Source organism: Alosa sapidissima, chromosome 16 (assembly GCF_018492685.1).
Source record: "Alosa sapidissima isolate fAloSap1 chromosome 16, fAloSap1.pri, whole genome shotgun sequence".
Lineage (NCBI taxonomy): Eukaryota > Metazoa > Chordata > Actinopteri > Clupeiformes > Clupeidae > Alosa > Alosa sapidissima.
This window is the reverse complement of record NC_055972.1, coordinates 22815262-22838299: the sequence shown is the minus strand read 5'-3', so window position 1 is coordinate 22838299 and position 23038 is coordinate 22815262. Positions and strand designations below refer to the sequence as shown.

Genomic DNA, 23038 nt, shown 5'->3' with positions numbered 1-23038 from the left:
AAAGTATGATAAGACCTGTAATCAGAGAAGGACAGCCACACAGCCATGAAAACAAAAAAGACCTGATTGTTTGAGCCCAGACAACAGTCTGCCAATGGCGCCTGGCATCAGCACCCAAAGGAAGTGAAAAGCACAGGCCTCTTTGGACTCTCCCATTACACCATTACAAGAACCACGTCACATGGCTCTAATGAAATGAAGGTCATTAGTAGTGAACAGATAGTTCCGGTCCTCAATTATGATTGGCTGAATCGTGTTCAATGCTGTTATGAAACCCAGCACAACCCTTTATGTTGACCACATTTCATTCTATATTACTGCACTGAATGAATTGATACAAAAGTTACAGTTGCTGCATCTCAACGTAGTACGTTGGCAACCATTCTGATAGAAGAAATATATTTTTTTTGGTGGAAGAATGATTATTTATTAAGAAATTGTTACATTTTCCCGTTGCTGTGCATTTATTTTATGAAATCTTGCCCGGTATGTAGTAACCGTTTTAGAACAAATCGCCCCTTAGCTATTCTAAAATCACTGGAACTACGGCCTCCCTGAGCTTATTGCTTAATTTTAAATTTATACAAGACATGTATGCTCTTTTCTCTCTCTCTCTCTCTCTCTGTTAGAATTATGAAGTTCCATGTAGCCAAGAAAAAGTTCAAGGAGACTCTGAGGCCTTACGATGTGAAGGATGTGATTGAGCAGTACTCAGCCGGCCACTTGGATATGCTGTGTCGAATCAAAAGCCTGCAGACCAGGTGAGTTATCCCTGGTGCCATATTTCTCCATGGAGGTATGTGCCGTGTATGGGACTAGAGAACATGCTTTGTAATATTATTTTTCAATCTGTTTCAATCTCATTTCACTCATTATAATTCACTTAGAATTGCTCTGTTTCATTTACTTTGGTTAAATACTTGCATGTGAATTGAATTGCACTGAGTGTGTGTCTGTCCGACTATCTTTGTGTCTGTGTGTGTGTGCAAGGGTATGTGTGTGTGAGCGTGTCCATGGGGTGTGTATATGTACTGTATGTATGTATGTATGTATGTATGTATGTATGTATGTATGTGTGTATGTATGTATGTATGTATGTATGTATATATGTATGTATGTATGTATGTATGTATGTATGTTATGTATGTATGTATGTATGTATGTATGTATGTATGTATGTATGTATATGTGTTGTTGTCTCACTCCATATCCCCACTCTCTCACCCAGGCTGGACACAATTGTAGGTCCTCCACAGTCCCTGGGCGGCAAAGCCAAGACCTTTTCCTCCCCCTCTCTGCACTTGTATTACAGCCAGACCAGGAGGAAGCACTCTGCCCCCGGGTCAGGCAGCCCCCCCACCCCGCAGCTCCTTTAGACTGCATGCCCGACACTCAGACAAGGCTGTCAAGGAGACCAAAGTCAAACAGACTGGGCTCTCTGACTCAATCCACTTCATCACAGTGAAGCTCATATAGAATCAATCCAGTTATAATACATTACCATTGGCAATGTATTTTAATCTCATATATACCATTTGTTGCCGTTTACCACTGTGCTTGAGGCTTAGGCTATCAACAGGGTCAAGGCTTACCTATTCACCTTTACTAGACATCGTTTGAAAGATGTATCAGTAGGACACATCTGAATTTCCCCTTGGAAATCTATCTATCTCTATCTATCAGCAGAATTGAATATTGAATATTTTGAAAATTATAATCCTGCAACGCAAAAAAATAAAATACCTGCAACGCAAAAGCTAACCTAACTCTGACTCTGCAGTTCAGGCAAGAGCCGTCAGTTGAGAGGGAGAATTTCAGGTCATATACAGTACAGGTCATTCATATCAGTCAGATATTTCCTAGTTGGAATCTCCCAATTTTATTCCAGACAAACTCAGAGGTCAAGAATTCTGAACTCCTACTGGGAAAAAGTACCATGGAACACCACTTGAAGTCGGAGTTCCCTCTGAACTCGGGGTATGTCGATCTACCCCAACTTCAAGGTTGGAATTGAAGTCTGACCTCCGACATTCAAGTTGTCTGGAATGCAGCATAAGGAGGGCATAGTGGATCATTATAATCATTTGTTTCTTTCCACAAATGTTTACAAATGTGCCACCAACACAAGTAAAAGAGAGACCCAGATTGTCAGACTTTCGTCTCCTGATTGACCTGTGGATTGAGAAATAATTTGGACATGTTTTCCCCTTGTCTCCCCTCATTTCAACTGCTTGAGTAAAACGTGAATGACTGACTGCTCGTTAGAGGATGAACATCAACTACATCTGAGTTTGATATAATATGGGCTGTATTAATTCATTAATTTAAGTATTGATACTAACGCATACTCAATCCAAGCCCCTCTCCTTCCATCTGCAGGTGAATGGACAATAACAACGCTGCATTTGAGATGTTGCTAGCTTTACTATTAGCAGAGAGTCTTGACATGCTATGTTTACGTGAAGCACAGACTACACTGTGACCACTTTAACTGGTTGTCTGTGTAGTGTGCATCTTGTTTAGGATCTACACCTGTTTCACCTTACCGATGATGACTTCCTCATTTCCTGCTTGATCTGTAGCTGCCTGGAGAACAGTTTGAACTGAACTGGAGTAGTTGTATACATTATTTAAACAATGGAGCTAGTTGCAGTCTATACTTACAAAGGGTTATCTGGCTTGCCCTCATAGGAAAATAATGAAAGGCTCTACTTTGAATTCTGAAATGTTTTTGTTTTTTCAGCTATGATGCCGATAAAAATATACAAACCAGTAAAAAAAAATCAAACGTTTAATATTCAGTTTAGTATTCCAAATACATTCCAACCTTGTTCTAAGGAAAAGCCTTGAGAACTCTCCAATGAGGACAGGCCAAAAGATGCTCCGTGTGTAGTCTCATGTCCTACCACTCATGTCCTTGCCTCTCTCCTCTCCTTTCCTCTCCTCTCCACCTCCTTTCCTCTCATCTCATCCCCTCTCCTTCCCTCTCCTCTCCACCTCCTCTCATCTCCTCTCCTTTCCTTTCCTTTCCTCTCCTCTCATCTCCTTTCATTTCCTCTCCTCTCCTCTAGTCTCCTCTCATCGCCTCTCCTCATCTCATCTCATCTCCTCTCCTCTCCTCTCTTTTCCTCTCCTTTACTCTCCTCTCCTCTCATCCCCTATGTATTGTCCTCATGTTTCCTTTACTTGTACAAAGAAGACTCTTATGAGTTCCACTGACCTCCACCATGTGCCATTCCTCATGCAGGCTTGCCTCAGGCTTGGGGCCCCATCACAATCTGAGCGCCAAAACCAGGAACCTTTCCTCCCCCTCCTTGCACTTGTATTACAGCCAGGCCCGGAGGAAGCAGTCCGCCGTTGGGTCAGCATCCACCAGGCCCTCACACCCCTTCCCTGCACCCCTCTGGAGAGACTAGGAGAGGGGCCATTACTGATTTTATTTACATTTCGATATTTAAGTGTTATCCCCGGAGACATAAAATGACTGATTGGCTGGCAGGGTGGTTATTAATTCTTAGTAATTCTGTATAATGGGACACCTTTGAAGTAGATCTGGTAAAAAAAAATGACTGTTGAACTAGGAAGTACAGTAGGCTTTGCAACAATGGAATCAACTGTAGGCCTAAACAAGCTAACTATACCCACCATTATCACAGTCAGCACCAAAGAAAGTAGTACCACAAACTGAACAAGTCAGCTTATTCTTAAACTGAACCACTCGTTTCCTTTGTGTGCTGTAAAGGCATGACTATTGCCTACATAGTGGCAACCGCAGGATAAGTGGGATAATGGCACTTGAGGTATCCCGATTTACGTAATCAATGGACTCGGCGGAGGAGACTCTACTCCGCTGCACATCGAGTTCTTGGGTGGCCGTTATCCTGGCTTACTTAGACTCTTTCAATATACTGGCAATCCCCAGAATAACACACAGTAAATATGTTGTTTGTCCCCAAAATATATGACTACTTATTGAGAGTCTAGATTGGTATCTCTACCAATTAGTAACTGGTTACAGGTAATGTTCTAAGGCCCTTGTCCCATTCTCATCCGGAGGGGTAACTATTCACACCAAACATTGTTGAACTATTCTTCTGAGGATGCCATGCTAAAAATAAAATACTATACTGATTTCACATTACACAGAGTTTAGGGTATCTATTGAAACACAATTATTTCTGAGATACAGTGTATGTAGGCCTATTTAATGTCTACAACAGAAAAGGTAAAACATTGCCATGCTGATGCATTATCAATAGAGTGAGTGTGGGTGTGCTACTTTCGGTGTGTGCGTCAGTTTGACATCTTTAGACCTGGTTTCTCAGGTGTTTCTTGTCCATTTACATGTTGCATCCTGTTCTCTTGCACAATGATGAATCATAAAACCAGACAAGAATACTGTAGCCTATGTGTCATGTGACTGGACAGATTTTCTCTAACAAACTCAAATAGAACTGTCACATGCCAACTTACTCGGGTTTGGTTAAAGTTTCAGAGATTATTTCACTAATGCTTCTTCCATACTTTCTTCATGTTAATAAAATGGTGCTATATGTGTAAAATAAGCATACATCTAAATACATGTGCATTTGGTTACTGAAAATTGTTAGCTCTTGCATGGCAGGGTTAACATCTGCATTTTGATTAACATGTTTAATTATTTTCTCTTCAGATATCTAATCTCTCTCTGTTTCCTGTTAGTGCCCCCCCACCCCATTTTCCATTTCCATTTCTCTCTGTCTTTCTCTGCCTGTTGAATGTAAGCTTGTAAGCCTGTGTTGTAGTGTGGTTTGTTGTAGCAATATGTAGTCTGCTAACCCTTGATTGTCTTCCACTAACTGGATTCAGGTGTCCCCACTGGTGCACTCTGGGTAAAGGAAACCTCTGACAATAACAGTTTGAGTACACTTCTTCTCTGCAGTATCTCAGTAAAGTCCTCTTTGTGTCATTTAGGGTGGATCAGATTCTGGGCAAAGGGCAGATACCAATGGATAGGAAAATGAGAGATAAGGTTCACCCAGAAGGTGACACACTCGAGGATATGAGTATGCTTGGTCGAGTGTGCAAGGTGGAGAAACAGGTAACCAACTAATATAAGCACGCTTCTGGTTATATGCAGTTAAATATGCTTTCTGGTTATGTGCAGTCCACATTAAGTGATGGGAAATCACATGGTGAAGTCAAAAATCCTTCATTTCTGCTTTGTTTCAACCCTCTCTTAAGATTCTGATACCATCCTAGTAACATCCTGGATACCGTCCCCTAGCAACATCCTGGATAACATCCGGATGGTATCAGAATCATAAGCTGGTGAAATTTCCCAGATCCCATCACATATAATTGGTTGGTCTAAATTTATACATGCCAATCTGTGATATGGAAAGGCAAGTTGGTGTTCTGTTACCAGTTCTGTTCTGGTATGTTCTGAGATACCAAAGACTGAAGACTGAGATACTAAGTTAGAGTTCTTAAATACTAAGTCCGAAAGATATTAAGTCAGAACCAAAAGCTTCTATTCCTTATTAGTCTAGCGGAGTACACTACATGCCCAGGTTCATCTATCTCGGTGTTCCAGGGTGCCAGGATTCGTCAACCTACGATTGCTGAAAAAAGCAGGGGCGCATAAGTGGGTGCACTGGTAGCGGTCATAATGATTGGCACCAACTACAGACAGTGACGGTGCACAGTCAAATGAGCCTGCTTAATTAGTCTGCTCACTTTAACTTCAAAATGGAAATGTGCAGATTGTATAAATTATAACCCCTCTGTTTGACCTCCTTACACCCACTCCTTTAACACATGTGCATCTGGAACACCTCAAACATGATTCACAATTATGAATTTTGCCAATTAAAAGAGGGAAAGAGAGAGAGATAAAGAGCAGAGAGCTAAGATGTCTTGCCGGAGTCTTTTTGTTTGCAGTATACTGGAAAGCACAGGATCCTATATGATCCTATATTGGTTATTATGAACATGGCTCCTCTATGTAAAAACTCATTTGTGTTACTGAATGCAGGTGCAGTCCATTGAGTCCAAGCTGGACTCGTTGCTGGACATCTACAGGCATGCTCTGCAGAAGGGATCCTCCTCTGGCCTCACGTTGGCCTCGCTGCCCTTGTTCGAGCTGGAGCAGACATCCGACTACCCCAGCTCCGTCCAGAGCTCGGAGCACGCCTTCCCCACGCAAGCCGCCCATGCAGGCCGCGGGGTGCTGCGCTCGCACAGCGCCAACCTGCCCCACGGCCTCCAGCTCATCCTGGCACCGAGCGAACTGAGCCTGGGCGCCGGCCCGCCGGGCTACCCCACGTCGGCGTCCTCCTTCACGCCCTCGCCGTCGCCACTCTTCCACGGCCAGTCGCCCTCGTCCGCCGACAGCAGCTTGTACCCCGGCTCGCCGCCCCCGATCCTCACGCCCGGCGCCCTCTCAGGCCCGCTGCAGTTCCCCAACCTGGCCAGGCCCGCGCCCACCATGCCCGGCTGTCCCACCACCATGTCCCCCACCACCACCACCACCCTTCAGCTGCCTGCTGTGGTGGCCCCAGTTCCGGTTGCGGGGAGGCCGGTGGGGGTGATCCCCGAGCTGGTGCCTGAGAGCGGGGTGGTTCAGGAGGGCTCCCCCAGCGCGTGCCTGGCCACCGGGTCCACAGACGACAGCACAAACAGCAGTAGCGGTGCAGAGCACCCTGGGAACGCTGTACGGCTCCGGAGCCGTGCTCCGCGGAGCCCCAAGGAAGACGGCTCCTGGAGAAGACACCTGAGCCTGGACGTGGACCCTCTTCTGCTGCTGCGGCCCGCTGAGGACGCCGCCTCCACAGACCGCAATCTGGGCAAGTCCCTGTCCGTGCAGAACCTCATGCTGCCGTCGAGCACAGACAGCAACCCCCCAGGCACCCCCCTCACAGGTGGCAGTGTTGGCGGCGGTGGTGGTGGTGGTGGCAACAACAATAACAACGAGCACCACATAGGCCAAGAGGAGCCCCTGGCAAAATGGGGCGAGACGGAACTGTTCATCGGAGACAGCAGCGAATTGAGCACGCCAACCCTGGGAACATTCGACTTCCTCTCTCAGCAGAATACGGACATGAGCTTCGTCTCTGAGCACTGAGTCCAAGGGTTTTCGGACAGTGGTGAATGGGAAATCAGTGACCGATAGCTCAGATTCCCTTTAGTCTGCCCGAGGTCTGACTAAATTGACTCCTCTTGGGCTGTGATCGGCGCTATGATGTCAGGACTTGACATCTGCTCTCCTCTGTTTTGTTTTCTGTTTCTCATTTTCTGTTAGTTTCTTTCAGATTTTTTATTGTTGTTTTTTTTTTTTTGGTATGAGGAGAGTTGTCTGAGAGTGTTAGCAGCGCTCAATATTCTCAGTCTGTGTGGACTGAACTGACAAGGTTCCCCATTGTTTTTTTGCTAATGAATACATATCACTGCATGGATTATTTCTTTAACAAATGAACGGAAAGGTATATGGAAGAACCTGTGAGTGATAGTGCTATCAGATGACAAGGAGCAAAATAGAGGGGGACAAATGTAAGGCAACTGTAAGAGGTCTTATCACAGGCGTGCATGAGCACTGCATGTTTCTAGGGAAAAATGCAATGGTGCATTAGGCTGAAAGTATTTATGCACTCTTTTAAAAGCCCCCTGTATTAGCAACAAATTGGCATCATGTATCATTGTTGAGCACTCCAAAACTTAATTTAGCTGTCATGCATGTTTTAGATTAAATGATAGCATTCAGAACAAAATAGGCAGACCCAGTTTATGTATGTTATTAGCTATTGTTGGTTTTTGGTATGACAATATGGACACTCCCATATATACACACAATTAAACACTTAAAACCATGATAATAACATGCAGTATAAAACACACTATATCCAACCTAACATTCAAGTTCAATTTCTCATCAGTCTCATCAGCTATTTTCTGATAAAAAAGGAAAACGTTTAACAACTTACAACAAGTAGATGACAACTGGCAGGGACATGGCCAACCTAAGGTCAAGTTGATGAGGAGAGGAGGATTATTTCCCTCTATAGATAAAGATAGATAAACCGCCTTTGGTTTGGGTGGAGAGAACCTTTTTGGAGTCTTCAACACGTTGGCAAGGGTTGAACACCCACCCAAATATGACTATGCCTCTTGAATGGTTGTTTGTTACTGATTGCAAGACTCATCGCACACATGTCCATACTGAGATACAAACCTCTGTCAACAGTTTCCTTATGGTGCTCGTGCAGAATGTTATATCAAATATTAATGTGGTACTATGGTACTCATCTAATGTTATTTTCACTCTTGAGAACTCACTGTTTGTAATTGACAACCTAAAGAATATTTGAATGTGAATGTTTGTCATTTTCATCTGTCTTTTTGGACTGAGGCATTGTCAATTGTACATCAGAGAGAAGAATTGATTTTGAAACAAATGTTAAAAGTCATCTTATTGTGTTATTTATTGAACCTTTTTACATCTGGGACAAGACAAGAACACATCAGTCTTAAACCTCTGACACCTGTTAAAGAGATTGAAAATCATCAAGGTGACTTCCATTCTTTATAGTTTTCTGTGTAATGCATTTGAATGGTACAAAAGTGCTTTAGCTAAGATGGCTAGCATTATACCCACAGAATGTAATGTGTACATCGTTAATTTAATATTTTGTTGATATGTATATGTGACTTGCAAATCTTGCATAGATGTATTGACATACCACACATGCTTGAGTCAAAGTCTCTAAACGGATCAGTCAGTGCATTTGTTGGCACGGCTTAGTATATACAGTAGAAGCACAAATGTCCAAAGGTGAAGACGAAACCTGAAAATGTGATTGCAAACATTTTGCAAGGTCACACCACATTGAATTGTATTTAAAAAAATATAATGGCAATTGTTCCAAAATGTGTTGCTCTGCTGATGAGGGGAAGCACCGAAGGAAAATCTCCTATTATCAGCAAATTCCCTTGTAGAATTAAACTTGGGTTGTCCGTAGTGGACACTTAGAAGGGTTTATTTACGTCAAGCCTGTCCGTAGGGTTGAGGCTGTAAAAGAACATTTAAAAACTAATACACCTATTTTACACTGATTTTAATATCTTTTGTTTAACTGTTCTGATATAAATTCTTTACTGTGCCTTTATGCATTTTATTATGATTACATATGATTATTTCTTTTTCTTCCATAGTTGCATACCTACTAAAACAAATGGAGATAGTCTAGAGGTTCTGAAAAGTAGATGCCCTCAAGGTGCATACTTTTATCTGGCTGGCTGCAAACCTGGTACATGTTTATCATTTAAATCAGAATTTATTTTATTTTTATCACTAATAATGTAATTTATCACACAAACTGGCCTTAAATTACAAGCTTGATAATGTTAACGTTCTATGTCATGCAGATTAATTTATTACAACAAAATATGTGCACATAACAGAGGAGACAAACACTCTGTGACTGAAAAAAAAAATGCAAAATGAAAAATTCAATAAAGAAACTTAAAACAATTTACTGTGTACTTTTGTTCCATGACGGAAAATAAAAATGCATTTAGCTGTCGAATTCTGAGCAAGGTCTACCTCTCATAACATTACAAATCATACTGCCTTGTATTAATCATAGACAGTAAGTTAGAGCAAAGGTCATTAAAGGGTCAGCAAACCGGATGTAATGAGGTGTTAACATCGTGTTTGCGCCATCACTGCTACTGATGTTAAGCAGTTAGAGAAGCTGAATGGTTTATAATGTCTGATTGGGAAGACAACAATGATGCAGATAGTGTCGTGAACGCAAAACCTGCTCCGGCATTCAAGAACTCTGAATGGCGACCCCAGTCCTCTGAAAGTAAAGAAAATGTATATTTCGGTGTAAAGCGTGGCCGCCCAGCAGCACTTGGAAAGAGCGACCAAGATGGTCCCCAGTGGAGAAACTGGAGGGACCAGGCTGACACGTGTAGTCGCGAATTCAACTCTAGAAATGGTGAACGTGATGCCAACAGGAGAGGACGTGGTCAGATTGGTGGGGATACTTCAGGTTCACCTAACGTTATGTCCTTCACCGTGGATAATTCCGTGGTTGGACGAGTAATTGGTAAGTTGATAGATCTAAAAGTTAGATAAGCTAGCTTATAGCCAACTAACCAGCTGTCCTGTTAGCAGCGATATAACGTTAACAGCTAATGTTAGCCTTTTTATTCTCTGAATTAAAGTGTTTTGCCTTATCACATAGCGTTTAAATAAAGTTAACGTACATTGTTTCAAGTGCAAGTTTCTAGGAATCGTATGTTGTGTGACCTGACAGGTCGAGGTGGAAGTAAAATACGTGAAATTGAAGAGTCAAGTGGAGCAAGAATTAAGGTAACAAGGGATGAGCATTGCCTTTGTCCTGTTGCTTATTGCTCGCAGTGAGGAACTTGCTAGGGCGAGTTCCAACTTGGTCCGGTATTGTCTTATGCATGCTTTTTGCACGAATTTGAAGTAAAAACGGATATGACTTGCTTTCTGATATATTAGATCAACCGTGGAGATGTTGAGGGCGAAGTTGTGATCTTTGGTGACATCGACGTTCAACAGAAAGCCAAAGAGATAATTGATGACTTGATTTCAGACAATGGCCCAAGGTTTCGAGATGGTAACACACTTCTTCTTGTCATCTTCTTCTAACATAACTTTTTTTCATTCCCTAAAGTTAACCTAGATAATCCTTTGCACAAGAAGACATGTGGCACCAGGTGTCACCAAATCAGTGACATTTAGAATCCAGCAGGATTCAAAACAGATCCTAAATGAATTGAAAATATTCTGTGAAGCTTCTCTATATGACATCACTTTAACTGGCTTTCTGCCGGATAAGAATAAGATCCTCTATGGCTCCAGGATGTACTTGGCTCCGTTTTCATCACACTCCCCCCCCCCCTCCTCTCTCCCCTCTCTCCCCTCTCTCCCTCCCTCTCCTAGGGCCCCGGGCACCTGTCCCTGCTGGCAGAAACGGCTCTTGCTGGTCCTCATCTGACCTGCAGCAGTCCGCCACAAAGTACTCGGAGCAGACGGAACGTATCGACTGGTTAGCCATCAGAGAGAACAAGGACAAGTACATTGCCATGAAATGGCAAGGTGAATGGGGGACTGTTTTGCACAAGAGTGATGGGATGTGAATTGTGTGCTCAGGAAAATTAAGTGCAGTTTGATTGATTGATTGATTTTTATTTGACCACTTAGATATAAAATCTGAAACGGTACTCTGTTAAGTCTTAAGTAGAGTTGAGAATGTAAATACACAAATATATTAAGGATTAAAAGAGAGAGAAAATCTCCCCGACCAAGGCACTCCGTGGGATAAAAATGTCTTTAATACAACTTGGAAATGTCCAAAAAGGACCTAAAAATGCCCACGATCCTATGATCTATGCCCTGAAGAAGGCCCAAGCCGCTACGCGTGGGCATTTTTAGGTCCTTTTTGGACATTTCCAAGTTGTATTTAAGACTTTTTTTTTTTTTTTTTTTTTTTTTTAAGTATATTTTTTTTTTGGGCTTTTCATGCCTTTAATGTGATAGGACAGTTGATAGATACTTTATTGATCCCCAGGGGAAATTCAAGGTCTCAGTAGCATACAGACAACACACACACACATTCACTAACAGCAGAAAAAGTAATTAAAGTATATAATATCAAAACAAAACTAAGCAATAAGGACAGTAGAAGATAAAGAATATACTAAAATACAAATTATACTAAATAACACTTAATCTAAATCAATTCTAAAAAACAGTATCCACATAGTGGTGATTAATCAATCAAGAGGCACTTGCAAGGACTGAGGCAGGGACTGAGCCTGTGATTCTCTGTGCATAGTAAGGTAAGGCTCTGTGTGATTGAGTGTCATGATGATAGTGGTCATGGTGATGGTGCAAATGAGTAAGTGCAACAATGCAGAAATAAAGTCTATATATATATATATATATATATATATATATATATATATATATATATATATATATATATATATATATATATATATATATATATATATAACTACTTTAAGAAAAGGTATAAGTGTGACCACAGTTCGGCTGTGGCATGGAGGGAGGGGTTATGCATATGTGCTAATATAGCACGCAAACAGTGAGGCAGAAAGACAGTGGTAAAAGTGGCTAGTGGTAAAAAGTGGCTAGTAGACAGACATTGTCCAAACATGGGGGGGGGGGGGGGTGAAGAGGCAGACAGACTATGCAGAGAAGTCTCTCCTCTTCCCTTAAGTGAAGCATTGAACAGTTCAATGGCGCTGGGGACAAATGACTTTCTCAGTTTGTCTGTTGTGCAAGGCAGTGAGCGAAGTCTCCAGCTGATCAGGCTCTTCTGCTTAACAATAGTGCTGTGGAGTGGGTGACACTCATTGTCCAAGATGTTGATCAGTTTGTTCAGGGTCCTTTTGTCATATAGTGAAGGGATGCACTCCAGTTCAGCTCCCACTACAGAGCCAGCTTTCCTTACCAGCCTGTCAATTCGCTCCGGACAGGAAGCGAATGGGAGAGAGATTCGGGGTGGGATCCGGAAAGGACCACGTGGCAGGACCAAAGAGCACCCAACGACAAAACATACTGAAGAACAGAGAGGACTGAGCACGGACTCAGCACGCCAAATATATTAAGGATTAATTTCCAGAGAAATATTTTTTTTACATGGCCAGCCGTGCAGTGCAGAGACCATTGTGGTGGAGGAGCAAAATATTTTTTGTGTGTTTTCTTGAAGGAAGAGTAATTCATCAAGGGATAGTACACAGTTATAATAGACCTACCTATTTATGTACAATTTAATCCTTGAATGTTTGTTTTAAGCCATAATCACAGAGCAATTGAAAACACTTGGGCAGGATGTAGTGACACTTTTTCTCTCTCTGATTAAGACCTTCCTCCTATGAAGAAGGATTTTTACATAGAGGATCCGGCAGTCTCAGCTCGCTCTGCAGAGGAAATTGATGCTTGGCGGTGAGTTGATGCATTTTCTTGTTATTCACCTCCTGTAAATTCAGTGTAACTTTTTCACCAGTAGAGGGCACTAGTTAAAAAGTAATTTCTCAAGGGTTGTAGTGTAGTAGTTTGGCATGTTGACCAGCAGGGGTCCATACACAACATACACGACAGACTAGACCAGGGGTGTCCAAACTGTGGCCAAGTGCGGCCTGCCACACACTTTAATCCGGCCCGCCGAGCATTTAATTGACCTGTCGCTAAGTGCCACCCTTAAAACGCTGATGAGCCAATGACAGTCAAGCCTCAACGGGACTCGGACATCAGCTCGGACAACTCCATAGGAAACAACAGGGAGTAGGCATAAAATGACAAATTAATGGTTATTTATGGAGTTTATTAACTCAAAAAACCCCGACGGATAACCATGGTCAAACGTTTTGCATGGGGGACGTGTAATACTGATAGCCGGTACCCCGAGAGGCTAGAAAACGGGGTATATTTATGACCGCCGCTAGCAAAGCGGTCATATAGGGATTGTCAAAGTTTCTTCTGTCAAATCTTTTATGGTATGTTGGTCTCAAGGGCCCACATCAACCTGGCCCATAATCACTCATTTGTGATTTGCACCCCCCCCGGTAAAAAATGAAAATGCAATATTATTCTGCTTGAATCACCCCTATCTTCAGTTAAGATGTTCAGAACTGCACCAAATTTTATGTGTATGATTGACCTGGCATTCTCTGGGGGTATGCCAAGTTTCGTAGAATTTCATCCATGGGGGGTCTAAAAAAAATTAGGTTATGTGTACATTTAGTGACTGTACACTCATTGGCCTGTAGATGGCGGTGCACACATATACACATGCACACACACACAGGCACCCACATACTATCGGTATTAGAACGGCCGATACATAATTACAAATTCAGTAAGATTAAAAGAAAGCCAAAATAAATATTCATCATCATCATCATCATGGCTGCATTTCTAGTATTGGCGATAAGTAGCCATTTGTCCACTAGATGGCGCATCGTTGCAGTGAGACGTAATTTTGTTGGAAGTTAAAAGTAGGTTGGAAAAACAATGGACGCTTCCTACAAGGACCTAGTTTACCGCAGAGAACGTCTAATAAGGATAGGACTATGTTCACATGAAATGTAATTCCCATTTCTTCTTGAAGCCGAAATAAATCTGAGGATGTTTATCGGACATGCTTGGTTTTTACTGCAGGTACGTTAATCTTATAATACCAATAAGGACCTAGGTAATGTTACCGTTAGCGTTGGTTGAGTGATGGAGGCCAATTTGATTGATTGCATTTGTAGAAAACTATAAATGCGGTTATACCAAGCAAATTGATAGCAGCACTGTAATTGTATCTTTCGACTGTCATTTGTTGTACGTGCTACAAAAATCATTCTGTGCAATGTAAGATTTACCAACGTTACACCGGTCTGATACAGTTTTGCCTATACATGCGTGAGACTGAGACGCCTCTTTATTTTGTTTGAAGTGTGTGCAGGGTGTGAGAGGGGAATCGATGTGCTTTGATTCCAGCTTGGTAGTTGTAGTCTGTGAAATTAAAAAGCACGTGTGTGTGAAGTATCCAAACAATGACACCTTCATTTCATTATGGCTGCTTTAGCAACACACCTTAAGCTACTGTGTAGTGGGTCCCATTTAGAAGTGGCTACTTCATTCGCGCTTTCCTTGACTCATGGAGCTGCGTGAATTTTATTACAACTTTTCGCCACGATATGGCAGTTTAAATCCGCTTGATACTGTAAGGCGTGAGCCATTGGTTTCCAAAGGAGATTTTATTTGTGTCGCCAGCATAGCCTATTGACAATTTATGTTGTAAATAGGCCTACCTTATAAGCCTACCTGTAGCTTAGGGAAGCTAACAGCTTTCTATTAGGATCTCGTTTGTTAGTTACAGTTTTGTCATAACTCCCTGATGCTTTTTTGCATTTAGAATAGCCAGAGCGTGGATATCTCAATCGGAAAATTAAACAATATCGGGTGCCTATGGACTAGGCTGGGTGAACCCAGCCTGATCTACCCGCTATTTATTTTTTGATTTCTTAAAAGATTGAGCTTGGTCTGGTGAAAGCCAGATTAGCCATGGACCTCAGTTACACAATGCAAAGGAACATGAATCAGCCTATATTTGCACGAACAATAACGGACAACAGCTCTTCAACTTTGGCCCGTTAAAATGTGTATGAACAGTCTAGCGACGCATTTCATCAAGGCCCATTTGGACATGTCAGTTATTTGCACCACTGATTAGATGTAAAACAGCATTTCGTTTCAGACTACTGTTACTTAATTTGTGCATTAACAATAACGTTTCAGACTACTGTTACTTAATTTGTGCATTGACAATAAAGTATCACATGAACTAAAGATGACTAAAATCTTATGTAGATGAAGAAACATTCACAAAAAATCCATCCATCCAAAAATGACCTTTGTTTTTGATAGCTGTTGAAAACGGCATGGAACTGAGAGATGTTTTTGTTTATAAATAAATAAATAACATTATGCTGATACCTTTTGCTTTTCCCAAATACAATGTAGCCTACAGGTGTAAGTGACCTTTCATCAATCCAGTTGCAATGGATGAACTGTGATGAACCGCCCTACTTGTGATTGTTTAGAGATTAAAGGTTTTATAACAATGCTACATCATCTTTGGCTATTCTACAATCTATTCACCTTTTCAGCACCAGTAGGCTACTTTCTGTGCAGCCGCACACACACAAGCAAGCATAGGCCTACACAAAAGTTTCAAGAGTGGGGGATGGAGTAAGATATGGAGACAAATTGAAGTGTTATTTCTTTTTGCGAAATGGATGTACAGGACTTAGCGGCGGTCATATTTTGTACCGCTATGCGGTACATCTAGTTTCATCAACAGTAGCCTACAGGACGTCTCTCGCGTTTGCAACAGCTCGACGTAATGTAGGCTACTAAGCCAACAACGTGGGCACAGGTTCCCTGTTAAATCCCAAGATGAAAATGCTCATTAACCAACTACTATATTCTTACTACATCAATATTAATGTAACCTAACATATCTTAGTATCAATCTTCCGCTAGCTAGCTAGCTAGCATTAACATCAGTGGTTTTTGCACTATGATTTGCACGGCTACTCGCCACAACTGCTTGTCACCTTGTATGTATTCTAAAGTTTTGAATACACCCCTCCATAGCATAATTAAGTCCCTTTTTATAGCTTCTGGAGGAAAGTAAATCCTTTTATCGATCAAAACGTCCTCAAAGCCTGCTTTCATATACTGTCAGCTGCCATTGTCCACAATGCATTTCTAATCAAGTCTGGTTTGTTTGTCCGAGTTTTCACACGGTAACAATGGGGGGCGGGACTTAGCGACAGGTCAATTAGGTTATCATAGGCCGCTCGCTATTTTTTTCCAGCGATAGACGACGTTGTGGTTAACTTTAGGCTACTGCAAACTGCTTTACACTCTTCTTAGAGAACGTTTACATTGTCAATGTCAAAACGGCTTGTTACATCGACATGCATAGTATCTCCATTGCAGCAGATCTAACTACATTATGCTACTCCATTTAATTGGGAATGCATTTGAGCGTGCAGGAGAGGGAGAGAGCGCGGCAGGTTCCAGCTGGCTTGTCATTGTTGATAATTGATATCTCCTTTTTATAAGAAACGTTTAAAAGGAAATCGCGATGGCAACAGTAGTTCCTGTTCCATTCCAGTACTGACCATTTTTATAAACTGAGAGGGCACAGCCATAGGCACAGCACTAGCCTTAAAAGAGTCTTAATGTGACGGTGCACCATTTATAAATTAATTAAACAGCATCAAATTAACGGTATTTCTTAAGAAATACATTTTCTACAACAAAATTACTTTGTCATTTAAATTATACAAAATGTTTTATATATAACGTTTTGTATCATTTAAATATAATGTGGCCCTTGGTTTGGACACCCCTGGACTAGACACTAGAGATTGAGGTGTTTGTGTGCATTGTATTTGTTTCTTGCTGTGAGTTTGTGAATTTGTTTCTTTAATTTGTGAATTTAAAACATATTATGAATTATTTGTTTTAAGTTGTATGGCTGCAATGGAATAATCAGAATGTCTGTCCACTTCCCCATTTTGTGTTTGTTTGTATGAAGAAGTGCAGTAAAACTACACCTGCAGGAATTCCCAAACTTTCCCATCTGCCTTCCGTTGTAGGAAAGAAAACAATAGTATTTTCGTGGATGATCTGAAGGAGGAAGAGAAAAGGCCTATCCCAAATCCAGTCTGCACTTTTGAGGAGGCCTTTCTGCATTATCCTGGGATCATGGAAAATATAGTCCGGGTGGGATTCACCAAACCAACTCCCATACAGGTATTCACAGTGATGTGAGAAGCTCCCACTCCTAGACTGCATTGTTATGTACTATGCAGGTATGCAAAGAGCCACTTCTTGCCTCCTCACTCACACCCACCCCATACACACCGACTCCTTGCCTCGTCATCTTTGTGTCCCAGATTAAGTATGACAAACACTTATATCCGCATGTTTCCTAGTTGTACAAAGATGCATGAAAGGTTGGGCAGGTAATGTACATCCGCCAAACCAACTCCCATTCAGGTATACACAGTGATGTGAGAAGCTCCCACGCCTAGACTGCATTGTTATGTGCTATGCAGGTGTGCAAAGAGCCACTCCTTGCCTCCTCCCCCCACACACACACCCACCCCATACACACACCATTTCATAAACTCCCCCCCCCCCCCCCCCCCCCCACCACCCCGTGTCAGCATGTTTCCTATCTGTACAGAGATACATGAAAGGTGGGGCAGGTGATGCACATTGGCTTTTTGCAAAATAACTAGGTTGATTTGTGTTCACGTCTCCAGTAATTGAAATATATGTAATAAACTTTGCTGTTTTTGATGAAATGAGTGTGTTGTTGAACATATGAAATGATTAGGTGTTTGAAATTAGGGCAAATGATGTCAAGGGAAAGAACCGTATTTCCCGTATATTCACAGGTCCCCTGGAAACACCCTTTTGTAGGGTTTATGCCAAACCTCAGAAGGCTACACCAGAAAAACAGGTCTAATCGCAGCTGCTTGTCAAGTAATAACGTTGCAACAACTAAAATTACAACAAACACGGTAACAAATAACCATATGAAGAGTTTGTTTCCAAAACGCTATACATATATTTAAAACATGTTGATGGTTGATTTTTTTTTTTTTTCTCTTTCTTTTTTTTTGTTATCTTCGAAGACGATAAAACCGAATTTAAAATGCAGGTTAACAGTATTTTAGTTGACGATAGCTGAATTGCTGTCAGAATCATCTCGATAAGCAGATGTGATTAGACCTGTTTCCCGGTGCAGCCTTCTGATGTTCTGCATAAACCTTATTCGCAGTGGCCCAGGAGGAGCGGTTTTAGTTCCAGGAACTGTCCTCCGAATTTACTGTAATCCATAGTTGTGGATTGTTGGCGAGTGTGGGTGACTAATCCTCGTTGAAGAGGAGGATGGAGTTGGGTCTATGGCTTACTGCTCACATGATCTCACCCGCCCCTGCAGTAGTCACCCAGACAGTTTCCTGTGTGCATTGCCACGCACTGTCAGTGCTGCTGTTCGGTCCTTTGCTGAAAACGTGCTTTTAAAATTCTGCTTGTGGGTTTGAAGATGGTTTAATTGGCTGCTGTTGTCGGTTTGCTAACAACCTGCGTGGGTGGATAGCAGTGGGGTGGCATTTGCATGCTGTGTGGAGTGAAAGATTTCCCCCCCTCGACATGTGAAGGAGTCATTTTTTGTCATTCATTCACATCAGTTAACACTAACTTACTCAACTTAGCAAATGAAAAGTTCTAGTTACAGTCCAAAATTACTTTAAAGGAACCGTATGTAAGAAATGTATTTCAACTAGATGTACCGCATAGCGGTACAAAATATGACCGCCGCTCAGTCCTGTACATCCGTTCCGCGAAAATAAATCACACTTCAATTTGTCTCCATATTTTCCTCCATCCCCCACTCTTGAAACTTTTGTGTATGCTTGTTTGGCATGCCTGAGTGTGTGTGTGCGGCTGCACAGAAAGTAGCCTACTGGTGCTGAAAAGGTGAATAGATTGTAGAATAGCCAAAGAAGATGTAGCATTGTTATAAAACCTTTAATCTCTAAACAATCACAAGTAGGGCAGTTCATCACAGTTCATCCATTGCAACTGGATTGATGAAAGGTCACTTACACCTGTAGGCTACATTGTATTTGGGAAAAGCAAAAGGTATCAGCATAATGCTATTTATTTTATTTTATTTTATTTATTTATTTATTTATAAACAAAAACATCTGTCAGTTCCATGCCGTTTTCAACAGCTATCAAAAACAAAGGTCATTTTTGGATGGATGGATTTTTTGTGAATGTTTCTTCTTCTACATAGAATTTTAGTCATCTTTAGTTCATGTAATACTTTATTGTCAATGCACAAATTAAGTAACAGTAGTCTGAAACGAAATGCTGTTTTACATCTAACCAGTGGTGCAAATAACTGACATGTCCAAATGGGCCTTGATGAAATGCGTCGCTAGACTGTTCATACACATTTTAACTGGCCAAAGTTGAAAAGCTGTTGTCTGTTATTGTTTGTGCAAATATAGGCTGATTCATGTTCCCTTGCATTGTGTAACTGAGGTCCATGGCTAGTCTGGCTTTCACCAGACCAAGCTCAATCTTTTAAGAAATCAAAAAATAAATAGCGGGCAGATCAGGCTGGGTTCACTGATATTGTTTAATTTTCCAATTTAGATATCCACGCTCTGGCTATTCTAAATGCATCAGGGAGGTATGACAAAACTGTAACTAACAAACTAGATCCTAATAGAAAGCTGTTAGCTTTCCTAAGCTACAGGTAGGTTTATAAGGTAGGCCTATTTACAACATAAATTGTCAATAGGCTATGCTGGCGACACAAATAAAATCACCTTTGGAAACCACGCAGCTCCATGAGTCAAGGAAAGCGCGAAAGAAGTAGCCACTTCCAAATAGGACCCACTACACAGTAGCTTAAGGTGTGTTGCTAAAGCAGCCATAATGAAATTAAGGTGTCATTGTTTGGATACTTCACACACACGTGCTTTTTAATTTCACAGACTACAACTACCAAGCTGTAATCAAAGCACATCGATTCCCCTCTCACACCCTGCACGCACTTAAAACAAAATAAACAGGCGTCTCAGTCTCACGCATGTATAGGCAAAACTGTATCAGACCGGTGTAACGTTGGTAAATCTTACATTGCACAGAATGATTTTTGTAGCATGTGCAACAAATGACAGTCGAAAGATACAATTACAGTGCTGCTATCAATTTGCTTGGTATAACCGCATTTATAGTTTTCTACAAATGCAATCAATCAAATTGGCCTCCATCACTCAACCAACGCTAACGGTAACATTACCTAGGTCCTTATTGGTATTATAAGATTAACGTACCTGCAGTAAAAACCAAGCATGTCCGATAAACATCCTCAGATTTATTTCGGCTTCAAGAAGAAATGGGAATTACATTTCATGTGAACATCGTCCTATCCTTATTAGACGTTCTCTGCGGTAAACTACAGTCCTGTAGGAAGCGTCCATTGTTTTTCCAACCTACTTTTAACTTCCAACAAAATTACGTCTCACTGCAACGATGTGCCATCCAGTGGACAAACGACTACTTATCGCCAATACTGGAAATGCAGCCATGATGATGATGATGATGATGAATATTTGGCTTTCTTTTAATCCTACTGAATTTGTAATTATATATCGGCCGTTCTAATACCGATAGGATGTGGGTGCCTGTGTGTGTGTGCATGTGTATATGTGTGCATCGCCATCTACAAGCCAATGTGTGTACAGTCACTAAATGTACACATAACCTAATTTTTTTTAGACCCCCCCCATGGATGAAATACTACGAAACCTGGCATACCCCCAGAGAATGCCAGGTCAATCATACACATACAATTTGGTGCAGTTCTGAAGATAGGGGCGATTAAAGCAGAATAATATTGCATTTTAATTTTTTACCGGGGGGGGTGCAAATCATAAATGAGTGATTATGGGCCAGATTGATGTGGGCCCTTGAGACCAACATACCATAAAAGATTCTTCATCCTCGGTGCCACGGTTCAGGTAGTTATTTAGGGAAAAACTGCTTTTAGGGACGAAACTTAATTTTTCCGTAAAAGTCTAGTGGGGCTACATACCCACCAAATTTCATGTTGGATTTTCATGGGGAAAAAAACCTTTGACAATCCCTATATGACCGCTTCGCTAGCGGCGGTCATAATTAATCATAAAATGGCCCTGATATGTCACTAGACATTAAGAAATCATGTTCATTTCAAATACTTATATCACTGACAACAGTAGTCTTGCCAGGATATTGTCATTTAAAAAGTGAAGTTGCAGCCCTCAACTTATGTTGATGTTGTCATGTTGTGTTTTTCCCTGATGCGCCACCCTCCACCTATCTACTAATCACAAAGTCAGTAGTATTTCGGCATCCGGGTTGCCAGCTCTGCCATTCAGGGGGGAGGGGGAGGGGATACACCGCTCTACAGTAATTTGAAAGTGATTGCAGTACCAGTTTTGGCCACAATCTTACATACGGTTCCTTTAAGGCGTGAAATGCACATTGATAAGTGTAATATTCCATGAACACTAACCATTGGTAGTGTGCTGAAACAATTAAATCATCATTCTGTGTTTTAACTATGTTCACATCTATGTCTAATGTCTGTTCTGTTTACTAGTTCGCGATAAGAAAGGTTTCAAAATAAAAAAGCGTTTTTCAAACCACTCCCCCCCCCCCCCCCCCCCCCCCCCCCCCCCCAAAAAAAAAAAAAAAAAAACAGAAATGGAAATAAGGCAAAAAAAAAGTAAACTACATAAGAAATGCAGAAATAGTAATATAATATAATGTAACAATGATAGATAATCGAATCGTGACTTTAAAATCAAAAAATGAAATGAAAACGTGACGCTTCTAGTATTACGGTATGGTAAACAAGTGGATCATATTGTTTTTATCAAAAATCTTTGTAAAGGGACCATGCAGCAATTTTCTTGCCCATCATGCCACATTTTGTATTTCTTGTATTTCTCCTTGACGTGTATTCTTTCCCTTATTGTTTTACATACTGTATTCTTTCTTCACTGTAGTCCCAGGCGTGGCCCATAGTCTTGAAAGGTTTGGACTTGATCGGAATAGCCCAGACAGGCACGGGGAAGACTCTGGCCTACCTCCTGCCAGGATTCATCCACATGGATCAACAGCCGCTGTAGGTATAGGTGATGAATATACTTTTTCAGCAGGGTAGATGTACTCTAACTGGAACTGCTATGATGGAAGGGGAAAAACCTCAGCGCCAACCCACACTCTGCTGAGATCATACAGTAACAGTACAGTACAGTTTGGTTTGATGTGAATTTCAACTCACTGATGAAAACACTAAGACTAAAATATGTTCATTCTTGGGTAGTTAAATCTACCAGTGCATCTTTACTCAACATGATGCCTTACTTTGTGTGTGTGTGTGTGTGGGGGTGGCTGATAGATTTTAGACACAAAGTAATAATTTAATATTGAGTGGCTAGTGAAATTGACCATAAATATGCCAGTGGCTGGTAGATGTGTATATTTTCAAATTTTAATTTCCACCCTGTGTTTGTGTGTGTGTGTGCTTGCTTGCTTGCTTGCTTGCCTGTCTGCCTGCCTGCCTGCATGGGTCTGTATTTCTAGGTCAAGGGACAAACGTGATGGGCCTGGCATGTTGGTGCTGACACCAACTCGAGAGCTGGCCCTTCAGATTGAGACTGAATGTAACAAGTACAGCTACAAAGGCTTCAAGAGGTATCCTGCTCTGTTGCTGTCCAACTGTTTGTAATTGCTGTTTTGGTTGCATAAAACTACTGTATAGGATTTCCCTTTCAGATAGAATGATATCATTGTTGATTATTACGCTGGAATGAGAGTATAGTTCCATGTCAAATCAGCCTAGAAAATTGCCAC

General features: G+C 41.4%; 2 protein-coding genes across 3 annotated transcripts in view; both read left to right on the top strand.

Moving 5' to 3' along the window:
• kcnq5a (potassium voltage-gated channel, KQT-like subfamily, member 5a) overlaps positions 1–9508 on the top strand; it is a 151627-nt gene extending 142119 nt beyond the window's left edge. The window contains 3 exon segments of the mRNA XM_042065297.1: positions 630–761; positions 4954–5080; positions 6017–9508. Coding sequence (XP_041921231.1) covers positions 630–761; positions 4954–5080; positions 6017–7105 — 1348 coding nt within the window. The 3' untranslated portion in view covers positions 7106–9508.
• A 145-nt stretch (positions 9509–9653) lies between these two features.
• The window catches only part of ddx43 (DEAD (Asp-Glu-Ala-Asp) box polypeptide 43), a 30202-nt gene continuing 16817 nt past the window's right edge, over positions 9654–23038 (top strand). Inside the window, exons 1-8 of one of the 2 annotated variants that reach the window (XM_042065294.1) lie at positions 9655–10091; positions 10302–10357; positions 10514–10631; positions 10958–11113; positions 12904–12985; positions 17203–17359; positions 22189–22307; positions 22769–22879. In XM_042065294.1, coding sequence (XP_041921228.1) covers positions 9746–10091; positions 10302–10357; positions 10514–10631; positions 10958–11113; positions 12904–12985; positions 17203–17359; positions 22189–22307; positions 22769–22879 — 1145 coding nt within the window. In that variant the 5' untranslated portion in view covers positions 9655–9745. Of the gene's footprint in view, positions 10092–10301; positions 10358–10513; positions 10632–10957; positions 11114–12903; positions 12986–17202; positions 17360–22188; positions 22308–22768; positions 22880–23038 lie in introns of both variants that reach the window. The other variant, XM_042065295.1, reaches the window with a different exon arrangement.